The sequence below is a fragment of the Ciconia boyciana genome, chromosome 6 (genome assembly GCF_034638445.1).
Source record: "Ciconia boyciana chromosome 6, ASM3463844v1, whole genome shotgun sequence".
Taxonomy (NCBI): Eukaryota; Metazoa; Chordata; class Aves; order Ciconiiformes; family Ciconiidae; genus Ciconia; species Ciconia boyciana.
Genome location: NC_132939.1, coordinates 22,950,213 through 22,963,389, shown reverse-complemented (window position 1 = coordinate 22,963,389; position 13,177 = coordinate 22,950,213). Strand labels below are relative to the sequence as shown.

Sequence of the window (13,177 nt, the reverse complement as noted above, 5' to 3'; positions counted from 1 at the left end):
AATCTGTAAAGTTGTTTACTGCTAGACTTAATGTATTGCAGACAGAAGGACTGGCTTACTTCTTTTTTTCATGATTGGTGGCTATAGCTCCCTCCATATTTGATTTCCTACCCTATCCCATTTCAAACAAGACTAACTTCTGGGAAGGGCTTGAGCAACAGCCTCTGAAAATCAAACTCCAATTTGGTGTCTCTACTTGACCTTTGAAAATTGGGAAAATGAATCCCATTTTTTCTTTAAAAAAAGCAAGACAATAACCTTATAAACAAATTTCTCAATACATACACATATACAGGAAGAACAGGACACTGGCCACTACCACAGGTGTGCAGGACCTCCTTCAGGTGGTAGTTATTGTGTATTCCCTTGTCCACTGGCTCAGAATGCCCATCTTCAAAGGAAGAGCTGGGCATTGAAAATACACCTCTTGACCTCTCTCCCGATACTGCTAGAAAAGGTGCTAATTAAATCCTTTCCAATGTGTCTTTTTGTATTATGGACAGTATTAAGCTTGATGCAGAAAGCTCCCACACTTAGGAGTTGCAGCTCTTCAGCTGTTTGAAATTTATGTTATATTCAGTCACCTAAAACAGTACTCTGAAAAAGAGCGGTGACGGGCCTCATTATTCTTCATCTGATCCCAATTCTAATAGGAATACATGGAAAGTAAAATTCAGTCAGTTGTTACAGATTTAGGAATAAAGGAGTTAAATCATCCTAATTTACCAGGAAACTCTTTGAGGTGTGGTTTTTTGTTTTATATGGGTTCTGTTTTTTCCATCCAACATTTTTTATTCAAGGTCAGCTGAAAGAACTAAGGTGGTGATATAAAGTCCAGCAATTAGATGTCTAATTACCTGATTGCACAAGGAAATCAGGTAGCTTAATTTGCTCATCCTTAATTCCATCCAAACCAGTTGGTTTACGTAAGTCTTTTGAGCCTGAGATATCATTGCAGGGAAGAAAGATTTTCCACAGTGGAATAAAGGGAAGCTACAAATCATGAACTGAAAGGTAGATTGGAACTAATCTTTGCAGCTCAGTCTATGACAAGGAGTCAAAATTTGATGCAAAGGATGCACAGAAGCCAGTAAAGAGGCTTAACATATTTAGCATGGACATAACAGTGCAAGGCTGATTTTAAACAAACACTGGGATGGTATTTGTAAATGAAGCAAAAGCCATTTACAGACTAAATAAAACTGGTTTTAAATTAGTTTAGTTTTCTGTCAAACAGTTGCCTGTGAGGAAAGGTGCTGAAAGGACTGCTGAGACTCAGAGAGTAATCATTTCTGTTAATTTAGTGACTTCCAGAAGAGGGCTGGAATCACAGCTGTCTCTGGGTATTAGAACAGCCTAAATATGAAAAGCATCCACAATTTGAATGAAAAGTAAGACTGTTACCATGAAATTATGTGCATAGTTGAAAAACTGGTAAGAAATACAAAGCTGGAAACTTAAATATTTATAAAACCTTTATTTTAAACAGGTTTCATGAATTAAGAAACTGTAATACAGTAAGAAAAAGTAAAATTATGAAGCCGTGCAGTGAGACAAAGCATAGAACTCAGTGTAGTCAGAAATTAGGATGCTGTAAATATCTAGAATTTGTTTCTGAACTACCTGACTACCTGACAATAATTCTATTGACTAAAGTCAATAGAATTACTCCTGTGAGGAAAAAAAGATGTGAGACCAGAATCATGGCTTCTAACATAGTTCACTTTGTTTCATAACATGGAAATTCACAATACAAAGCCCTTGAATAAAACCAAACAAAACAAGATACATAATGTGATTGTATAAAAACTACAGTCAATACAATTTCAGAACAAGAAAATTATTTACCATGAATTGCTGAAGGATTTGTACCAAGTATTAACATAAAAAAGAAAATGTGAAGGTTTGAAAGAGTACCATGAACAAAAGTGTCTCCATTTTTCTAATGCCTCTTCAAAATCAAAAAGCTTAACAATAGACTGCGTAACCAAATTATGCACCTCAGTATTGGTTTGCCTTCTGATGCATGGCTGTGTGCATGCAGCATTGTTATCCCTGTTTACAAAAGCTTCACTTGCAGGTACCTGCCCTTTCAGTGCTGTTTGTTCTAATGAGTTCAAAACTCTCAAAGGGAGTCTCTTGATTTACAGAAGATGTCAACAATGGGGAAAAAGAAGATTAAACTAGATTCAAGTCTAAAGAAAAGCAAAGAAAAAAAAATAGTAGCAGTTCTCTGTGTCAGCTATCCTGCCCAGAGCTGGTAGAATGTGAAATGTGTCTTGATGGCTTAATAATATTTCACAAAAGAATACTTTCATGTGCTACTGCATTCCTCTGTCCTCATCCAGGTTCTGTTCAGTCTGACGAGTTGCCCCAGGATATAAGCCTCATCTTGAGAAATCATACATTTATGGGTAAAACTTACTCAACCCTTTTGAAGGCAGTGAGATGAATCACTTGCTGTTACATCAGCAGCTTGTTAAAGAGAATTTGGAATTTGAAAATGTCAGCGGAGTCACTGAAATTACATGTGCAAAATGAACAAAGTCTGGTCTGTCACTCCAGTGGCACATATGTATTGCAATGAACAGGTCTGGATTCCTTGGGGGTGAAATTCACTCCTGTGCAAAAGGCAGCAAAAACTGTATATACCACTTAAATGAAGTGAAAATCACCATGAGGTGAGTCAAGATTGTTAAACTGGGCCCTAGGTTATTCAAGCAGAGTCAAGGATAAAACATAAGGTAATACAGTTGTCCTAAATATACATACAGAGAAAAAAAGAAAAGTGTGCAACTATTTGCATAATGAAATATATGCCGACCAAAAATGCAAACTATATCTGCTAAAGGATGCTCTTTATACCTGATATTTATACTCCCTGGAAAACTTGTTGTCTGCATTTATTGGTAAAGAATGATACTTACAAAAACCTGGTATTTATGCTCTACAGGAAATACTTGTTTTATTTAAAGAATTGAAAAAAATAATCTAGAAATTAACATTCAGTAAGTCTATATGTACATGGTACACCATACAAAAGATGCTGTAGTCTTTATAACTGCTTAGAAAAGTAAATGTTTTAAGTACAAGACATTACTTCCAACTGAAAATTTTGACATAATGTTAAACTATATTTAAAGAAACCATATTAAAACAAAATCCTAAATTACAGAATACTTTAAAAAATAGTATTTTAATTACTAAAATCAAAAGAAAGACATCATCAGAATAACACTAATATTTGTACTAAGTACTAACACTTAACTCTATTTTTTTGTTGTCCATAAATGGTAAATACCAGATGCTCAAAGATATAGTAAGTAACATGAACAAGATACTACTAAACAAACCTCAGACCATTAATTCTTTATGTTTGTTGTTCACTTACACTCACAAACCCACTTCTGCCACATCACAATAAATACAAAAAGTGGATTCTTTTAGATCTGTGCTTTGATTGTTTCTGCATTTAATCTTCTTTCAGAAATATTACTCCAAACACAGTAATGCCCTAGCTACAGGTGCAAATCTGAAAGGCTAGATGATTTGGGGGCATCTCAGTATATGAGTATATTTCATGAATATGTCATTGATTAAATTCATATAATTTTATTATATGAATATACTAAATACCACTTCAGAAAGGCAAATACCACCACCAAAGTGGTTCATCTAATACAGTACTGTCCTGGTTTCGGCTGGGATAGAGTTGATTTCCTTCCTAGTGGCTGGTGTAGTGCTGTGTTTTGGGTTTTAGTATGAGAATAATATTGATAACACGCTGATGTTTTGGCTGTTGCTAAGCGGTATTTACACTGGTCAAGGACTTTTTTCAGCTCCCCATGCTCTGCCAGGTGCCCAAGAAGCTGGGAGGGGACACAGCCAGGATAGTTGATCCAAACTGGCCAAAGGGCTATTCCATACCATATGACGTCATGCTCAGTATATAAAGCTGGGGAAGCAGAAGGAAGGGGGGGACATTTGGAGTGATGGCGTTTGTCTTCCCAAGTAACCATTACGCGTGAGGGAGCCCTGCTTTCCTGGAGATGGCTGAACACCTGCCTGCCCATGGGAAGTAGTGAATGAATTCCTTGCTTCGCTTTGCTCACGCGCGTGGCTTTTGCTTTCCCTATTAAACTGTCCTTATCTCAACCCACGAGTGTTCTCACTTTTACTCTTCTGATTCTCTCCCCCATCCCACCGCGGGGGTGGGGGGGAGTGAGCAAGCGGCTGCGTGGTGCTTAGTTGCCGTCTGGGGCTAAACCACGACAAATACGGAGGAATGCCAACTTAAACATTGCTGTAATAATGTAAAATACACTATGCAGTAACTTCAAGACAGTTCACTGCTTTTTAACTAATCTTGTATACCAACTATTTTTGAGGTTAATAAATATCATTCCTCTTTTACAGATTTGGAAAATGAGACTGCGAGTGTGGTGTACCCCAGGTGTGAAAAAGGTCGGTATCAGATACAGTTGGAGCACATCAGCAGTGGTCAGTGAAATATCCTAATAGAGATCAGAACACTGGCATGTATCTGATCAAGGTAATATCCATCTCCTGAGAAACAGGTCTGCTGTGACTAAAGTCACTTGGTGAAACTGTGGGCCTACTGGTATTAATGATGATTTACTGGTGACTTCAGTGAGGCCAGGAATTCACCCAATAAAACTCTACTAATACAAATTATACTATATACTGAAGTTACCATAGGAATCTAAAATGCTCATGAAGCAACAAGCTACACAGCAGAGCTTGAATGTACTTTGCATAGTGAGATAACCACAAGGCACGGTAAATCCTGATTTAGGAGCACAGGTACAAGTTTGCATTTTAGAGTAAACAGACTATGATAAAAATATCTTTAAAAAATTCCAGCTACCTTTCCTATATCTTCATATAGTAAATTGGCATGGTGATACCACCATCTGCTCCTAAGCAGTACTACAATATAATTGTTAAATAATAATATTTTTTAAAGTTTGTGAGATCAAAGTTTGCATCTTTAGTCAGTATTTTATACAAAAATAACTGAATTTTATCCCAAAACAATTACCCAAGTGTCTCACTGACAAATCATTACTTATAAAAGCCAAAGGACCATCAATAAAATAATCAAACCCTCTTAAAAAGTAAATAGCAAAATAGTTTTAAAAATGCAAACAGAACAAATAGCCGTGCTCCCTTTTTCAGCAACTGTCATAACTCTCCAGAATCATACTCATTCCAAAATACTATTTTATATAAAACCTTGTTTGCTTTGACTTTCTCACTTATAAACAACACTCTAATACCAAAATAAAATGAAGGCCCATCTTTGCAATTTGTTTCTGCTTTCATCTCACGTAACAACTGGTAAATGCACCACTGCATTGCCTCTTGGAAACTCCCAACAGACATGGTGGTTATTAAACTTCACTCAGCACCTTTAACAGGGAGTGTAAAAATTATCCTTTTAAGGCTTCTCTGTACCTCTACAGGCCTGAAAAAGAAGATGCCTCCTTGCAAGAAGACACCATCACAAAGCCAACACCAAATGCACTTTACATTCAGAATTCCACTGAATCATTCATTGCTTTCCAAGACCTCCAGTGGCAAGGACTCACCTAAACTATCCTCTGGATCAATGGTGAAGCCCTGGCTTTTTAATGTTTTATGAGCATTCATGAACTTCTGGAGGTACTTAGAGGTATATAGCCAGTGATGCTTCAAGACATCCTCCATCTCATAGCATTTGGACTGCCTGGCATTCATTTTTCGGAACCTCCTAAACAGTTTGTTTCCAGACTCATTTCCTTCACTTGCCCAGGCCCCAATGGACCCGTCTCTTTCAATGATTTCAGGAACATGAGCGAGGGTTTTGTGGAAATAATTTGTAATCTTGCCTTCATATCTGTACTTGAACTTTGTAGATAGGAGCTCAGCAAAACGCTGTGAATTGTAGCTATACTGGCACAGCAATTCTGGACACTCCTTGGCAGGGCATGAAGATCGCCACACCGGCTTCATCTTCAGATAAAGGTCCATTAGTTCTTTTAGGGCTTCATGCCTTTCCTCACACTTTATTAATTCACATACTGCCTCTACTGTCTCTTTGGACATGAGCTTTCTAGCGAAATTTCCACTCATCCTCATCATAGGCTTCAAGTTCATCTTCTTCCTGAGGTGTTTGTCAAGAATCAACTGCCACCTCTTCCTCTCCTCTTTAGACACGTCAGAATTCTTGTAAACTTCACCGATCTCCATCTGGAAAATCCTGTAGAATTCTGTTGCGTTGCCAATGTCGCAGTGCAATGCATCTATGGAGGGAACGGTCTCAATAAAAGGTTTGGCTGAAACACCCTTCACTCTGTCACGGAGCTCATCAACAGATTCGTGATATGGGTTGGACCTCCATATTTCATATCGCTCCAGATTTTCAGCATGGCTCCTGGTTATGGAGTGAAAGACCAAATTCTGGGACGCCTCCAGGCGGGTTGCATCACACAGAGTACAAATGTAAGTGGAACCTGAGGCCTCCAGCCCTTCCACTTCCCGCACAAGTTTCTCATCATATCCTGTACCCCTAAAGATGAATTTGAATGTTCTCAGGATGCCTCCCATTTCAAGTAGAAGTTCACTGTTTTTCATAGCCTCTCTTTCTGCTATGAGGGGGCTCAGGATTGCCGTCAGAGTTTCATGATCCGATTCATCAGCCAGCATAAGGCACAAGGGCTTGCAACACAACTCTGAATTGGGCTTTACTTCTTCAAAGATCCTCTTGCTTTCATTCCCATGTGCTATAGCAATGTTCATGACTGTGAAAGAAAAGCGAACAGCCTTCTCTGGGACAGCAGGCCCACTTCCGTGCTTCTCGCTAACATCTCCCATTCCATCACAGGACTCTTTTACTACCACAGTGAAGGGACCGTTCAAATAGTCATCCAGGTTTTTTGCTTTCATGCCTTCCAAGATCTCCTCCTCCATGTCCTTTAAGGCACAAACCAAGGCTGCATCATAGCGAAATCTCTTTGCAATTGTGTCTACTGGGTAGTCATCAATTGAGAGTGGCAATCCTGATAGTCCATCTATGATTCCCACTTCTGTATTAGTGGATACATTTTTCAAGGGAGGTTTCCACTCAAATGGATGGTAACCTGGTAGGAGGGCTTTCTCAGCAGTGCGAAGAGCATGCAAAGGCTGGAAGATCTGCCTCCCAGTGACAGCTTTTACCGTTCTATACATTTTGTGATATTGGCTACAGCTGAGAAACGTGTTGACTCGGATCGCCAGGCAGACAGCAGGGTGAAGTCCAGATCCCCTCCCTTGCATTATAGCCTCCAATTCATCTGCTTGTCTGTGTTCGTTTTTTGCTCTTAAAGCTAGCAGGAACAAAGTCATGCATACAGCCTTTATATCACCGCCCTCTTCTTTCTCAGCAAAAGCCTTGACTTGACGTTTCAGTTCTCTCAGACGATGTTTCTGAGCTCTCCTGGTCAAAGACAGGAGATGCTGCCTTGGTCGGCCACCTTTATTTACGTGGCTGTAGAGCTCTCTATCTTTCATCTCCTTGTGGCTAGAGAGGTGTTGGCCATATTTTCCATGCAAGATCTCTTCATCACATTCCTTTACAGGGCATCTTATACCCAGGCTATCAAGAACGTTCAGGAATGATTTCACTGGGGTTACCAGATCAGTAGGGAAGCAAGGATACCAGCAGGAGGGGCAATAGCTGCCAATAACCTTGATACATTTAAGGATGCAAGTTCTGCAAAACAAGTGTCTACATGTTGTTTCCACTGGATCTGCCAAAATATGCTCACAGATCTGGCAAGAGATGGATTTAATGAAATCTACTGGGTAATCAACTGCAAGCAGCTTGGTGCTGAGATGTATATTCTTGCAATTGACAATCTCTTTCATTAAATTTTTGTTGTTTATCTGCGCTTGGTTCTTTACACCTCTGTTTATTCGAGCACGTTCTGCAATGGTCTTCACACGTTTGCCATGTTGTACACTGGGTGGCTGGCTTTTTCTCTTGACTCCCCGACTGGTAGTGTGGCACACATCACAGTTTGGGGAGTGGGGTTGCCACTCCATTGTACTGTTCCTAGGAAAATATACTTCACATGGAGTATTACTGAATTTTCTATGGATAATACTCCAGCAGTTGTGACAAAATCGAGTGGGATGGATAGTATCAACATCCCCTCGCACATCAATCTTAAAAACCTTAGCGATAAGATCTGGCCAAGAGGTTGCTTTTTTCTCTTTCTTTCTCAGAAGCCACAGAGTTTCATCATCCACCGGCCCATGCACTGGATGAGTTCTCTTGTAACAATCAGTTTTAAATGAAACTCCACAGATGCGGCAAAGTTGCTTCAGATTGTTCTGATGAGCTTTATTATCTTGTGTTTTCATGTCATTGGCATCTTTCTCAAGTGCCTGGCTATTGCCCATTAAGTCCATCTTTTCTGCTCTTGGCAGTGCTTCATCTTTACGCAGTATGATTTCTTTGTTTGAAGAAGAGACCTCTTCTGCCTGATCTTTGTTTATGTGCTGGCTGTCATCAAAAGGTGTTTTTTCAAATGATCTCACTTTAAACAGCTTGAATTTCCATTCAGAAAATTTTGTATATGGATGCTGAATTTCTTCAGGCAGGTCCATTTGTGATACTACTGACATCTGCAATCTGGCAGAAATCAGATCACCTGAGAAAGAGAAGGAAGCTGTAAGTTAGCTTATCTTCTAAAATTAATAATAATGCCATAGTTTTTAATAAAACTGTTCTAATCTCTTTAACTGATAAATTCTTTGAAAGTGAGTTACTTGTCCAAGACACCTACTGAATTGAGAGGCCCAGACATGGCTGTCCACTCAGTATCTCACATAAGTACCTGAATGTGTTTTGAGTTTGATCCTGAGGCATCCACATATCTATTAGATCACCAATGCACCTTACATAAAGCCATTAGTCATCTGGTATGAATATCCAAATCTGCCCCTTACTTCTTATACCTGACTGAGCTTACCATGAGTAAAGCTATTATAGACAACAGAATTACATTCTGAAAGTGTGGTGACTTTTTTATATGAAACTGAACTCGATTGGTGTCTGAAAGACAGAATTTTGTCTGCCTCATGCTATATTATCTAAATCAGCAAGACCACTGCTCTCACACCACTTGTTAGTCCTTGATCTGATCAGAAGTGTCTTATACATGCCATTCTACATAGGCAGAGCAGCACATACTACTTGATGCCAGTGTAGACTTTATTCAGGCCCCAGTTTTGTAAGGTACTTTAGCATGCACTTAATGAATGTGAGTAAAAACCATTAAAGCAGGAGGAGTGTATCCTCTGTTGATGCAAAGTGCTATAGTTCCCTGGACTCTAAAGGAGATACGGCAATTTATACTGGCTGCAGACTTGCTCTAGAGAGAATATTTATACGTTGTAAGTTAGTCGTCTGTTTAAGTACCCTGCTGAGAACTCTCTCTGTAAGGATTACTGGTACTGGAAAGCTGAAAATGTCTGTTCAAATTTGACCCCAATTTTAGCTTTCATAGAGATGCAGCCAAAGTATCAATGTGGTTGCCATGGAAATATGGTCTTGTATAAAAATAAATAAAAGACTTTCACCTCAAACACTGAAACTTTTTGCTACTGCATCAGACTTAGAAAACAAAATTGTTTAAAAACAACGAAAGTGACCAACCTATTTTTCAGTACCTGGCTATAAGAAGTGGACAAAGTAAACAAACAGTATAGAGAAGATTCAGTTATGTTTTCCAATTTGTTTTGTTTTTACTGATCTGGTTGGTGTGAGTAATAAAAATGAGGAAAACTATACATTAAGACTATATACTAGAACTAGAAATGACATGGATATGGCTGTGGTTTCTTTAACTGATCATATCGCCACTTAGCAATTCACATAACTTGCTAGAAATCTCGATTCAGTGTCTATTTGGAAGGTGTCCTTCGTAAGAAATACATCCAAGTCATGACCTAAAGTCATGATGCCCAGGGTGTTTTTGAAATTATTTCATTTATAACCTTTCAGTAAAGCATCATTTCAGTACAGTCTTTCAGAGTCCGTTGGGAAAGGACTGCATGCTTTGATTAAGTTCCAGATCCAGAATGACATATCAGTCTGCTCAGCTCTTTCCTTAAGAGCTGTGTTTAACTTCAAAATCATTCATTAGGCCTTGGCAACTAAAATTTAGGTTTGTTTTCTTCCCAGCTTCTCTTCATTTCGTCCCACTGAGAACAAGCTGCCCATACTGCTGTCCCCATCTGCCTGCATTGCTCCATCCAGCTGCCTGTACTGCTAAATATCTCTGTCTGCACTGCGGTCCCCTGCCGTCCATCACTGATCCAGCCTGGCAACATGCTTCCTTGTATTCTGCTGCTCATAGATCTGTGATGTGCAGCTGTGCCAAGAGGTATTCAGAACATTACTACTGTCTCACTTTCTTGGCTGCATCCTGTGGCAGACTTGGTAAAATCTATCCACTGAGCAATAACCCATTTGCCCCTGAATAGTCCTGTGTTCCTATTACCTGCAGAGTAATTGAATAGCTAGTTGCCCTATACTGTTCGCAGATCCTTTTCTTCTACATAAGACCCTATGCAATTTTTTGTAATTTCGCCATCTCCAGCAGCACCTTCAGAAGGTGTTAAACCGTGAGCAATGCCTCCTCAGGGCGGTATCTAAGTAATTGTAAAGAAACAGCCGCACTGAGTACATTTAGAGCAAAATATTTAATACTTTCTCTATTCTTCTAACCCTTTGACTAAGTGCCACCGTAGTGTCATACTCATCTCCAAACCCATGACCTAACTCTTGCTATTAATTGCCAACTCCAATGAATCAGACAGGGTTTACCCCTGCTAAAGAAAAGTTCAAGTGTTGTTTTCTTTTTTTCTCTTTCATTGCACATGCCTGGGAAGAAATGAATGACAAAGAAGCCCTCTCATGTCACCCGACCTTTGCCTTCTGCAGTAGATAATTGTTGCCAACAGGCTACTCATCAAATGCTTTGAATTGCCTAGCTCCCAGGCAGTGGAGATTTCAGCAGCTTTCTTGGGAGAGCTAGAAATATTCCCAGTGCTAGGAATATTTCCTGCTACTCATGCTAAATTTGCCTGTCTTCTGTTATTCTAGTTGAGGGTCACACTGAACAATCTTTCTTCTCCCTGCCTACCCCACTCAGATTCTTACAGAGTTAACCCCAGGCATGAACCCCCAGCCGTGGTTATTTAATTGACTCTGACAGCTGTGTTCAGTATTGCCTCTTTTTATCTTCAAAAGGGAAAAGAAATCCCTTTTCTTCCCGGATCACAATATTTCACACATTTCTGAAGATGAGCAAGATTGCAATACTTTTACTCACATCAAGGAAGACCTTGCTTTATAGATAGTCTAACTGAAATGAACAGAACAACTTCTGAGGTGAGGAAGCACATATAAAATAAAATCATTGACCTGCACATTAAAGCAGGAAAAGGAACTGACACTCAGATGTCCCACAAGCATCTGGGATGCTGTCATTAGTACTGCCAGCCTACCTTTAGCTCACTTGTCAGTTTGTAGAGCTGCTGCTATGTCTGTCCAGTTTGCTCCAAATGTCAAGCTTGCTTGCTGTCTCTCCTGTGCACTCTCACTCTTTCTGTATTCCCTCTGCTTTTTAAAGACAATACAGTGCTGTTTATCTCACTTATCCTTGTCCCTCTGAGCACCCAGTACCACCCTGGTGCTAACCACAGGTTACTTCAACTAAACACAATACAGAACTCACAAATCCAGGTGGCACCTGGCAATTTATGAGGCTTAACCACAAAATTCATATAAACAAGGTCTTCTTGTGTGAGACTCCTTGGCTCTGAGATAAGTATGCAGACTCTCTGAGGAGCACCTGCACTGTTTTTTAGCACAAAGTTTCGCATTTGGCTTTCTTCTTTATAGTTTCAGAGCTGGTTTGTTCACTATTAACTCTCAGAGAGGAGAACCTGGTGTCTAGTCGCACCACTGTCCCACATCAAAGCTATTTCATTGAAGGCCAATGGCCCACTTCCTTAGGTCCAGAGCAGCCAAGCTTCTGGGGTTTGGGTGAATTGACAACAGGGATCACAAAACGTCCTTTCTTCTGATGCCAGTATTTAATTTTCAAGGATATTACCTCTTTGGTGATGTACATCCAGGATCTTGAAGGCCCTGGGCAGGGACGACAAGTCAACAATATAAAAGCTAGCTATATACATATTGAGTAACTGGTAGATACTACACCAGGTATAGGCCAAAGGTGGCCACAAACAGTGGGCAGCAGAGTCTCTTTTCTGGAGAAGCCCAGTCGAATACCCATGCTTAGTTTCCACAGAGCAACTGTCTCAAAAACTGACTCAAAGTAGAAAGAAACTAAATTATGTCATACAACAGCACCCTGAAAGTTTTCAGTCTCCACACATAACATTGTGCAAAAATTCTAGTGATCCATCAAGTCCTTCCAAATGTGAACATAAGTTCACACTCCAGAAGTAGGAATTTGCAGTAGCAGCATAACTACATAAACACCTACCCAAGCATTTCACTTTCTCAGAGGACTTTGTGATCCTACAGGACTCAAATCCATTTCCAACTTGCACACTCTTCCCTGACAAGGCGGTTATGAGGGAGGCCACTGTGCTTTTACTGCGGCTCAGGATCCCTCAGTTAATGCGGCTTTTAGAAAAAAGCATCTTATGCAACACTGATGGCAGCCAGAGGGAAAATCAGCAAAAGTTGTAATATTTGGCATTTGCTATAGCTAAAACAGGTGAGAGGATTCCCTCTTTATTATCCACTCTGATCTTACAATGCTTCCAATTCTTAGAATGATAGAATCATTTAGGTTGGAAAAGACCCTTAAGATCAAGTCCAACCATAAACCTAACAATGCCAAGTCCACCACTAAACCATGTCCCTAAGTGCCACATTCACACATCTTTTAAATAAATCCAGGGATGATGACTCAACCACTTCCCTGGGCAGCCTGTTCCAATGGTTGACAACCCTTTCCGTGAAGAAATTTTTCCTAATATCCAATCTAAACCTCCCCTGGTGCAACTTGAGGCCGTTTCCTCTTGTCCTATCACTTATTACTTGGGAGAAGAGACAGACACCCACCTCTCTACAACCTCCTTTCAGGTA

The 13,177-nt window shown here is 39.8% G+C and overlaps 1 protein-coding gene across 1 annotated transcript; it reads right to left on the bottom strand.

Moving 5' to 3' along the window:
- Positions 1-5,571: 5,571 nt before the first annotated feature.
- Positions 5,572-8,685, bottom strand: RAG1 (recombination activating 1). The gene has a single exon (XM_072865208.1). It carries the CDS (start codon positions 8,668-8,670, stop codon positions 5,572-5,574), a length of 3,099 nt encoding a protein of 1,032 aa, XP_072721309.1. The 5' UTR covers positions 8,671-8,685.
- Positions 8,686-13,177: the final 4,492 nt, after the last annotated feature.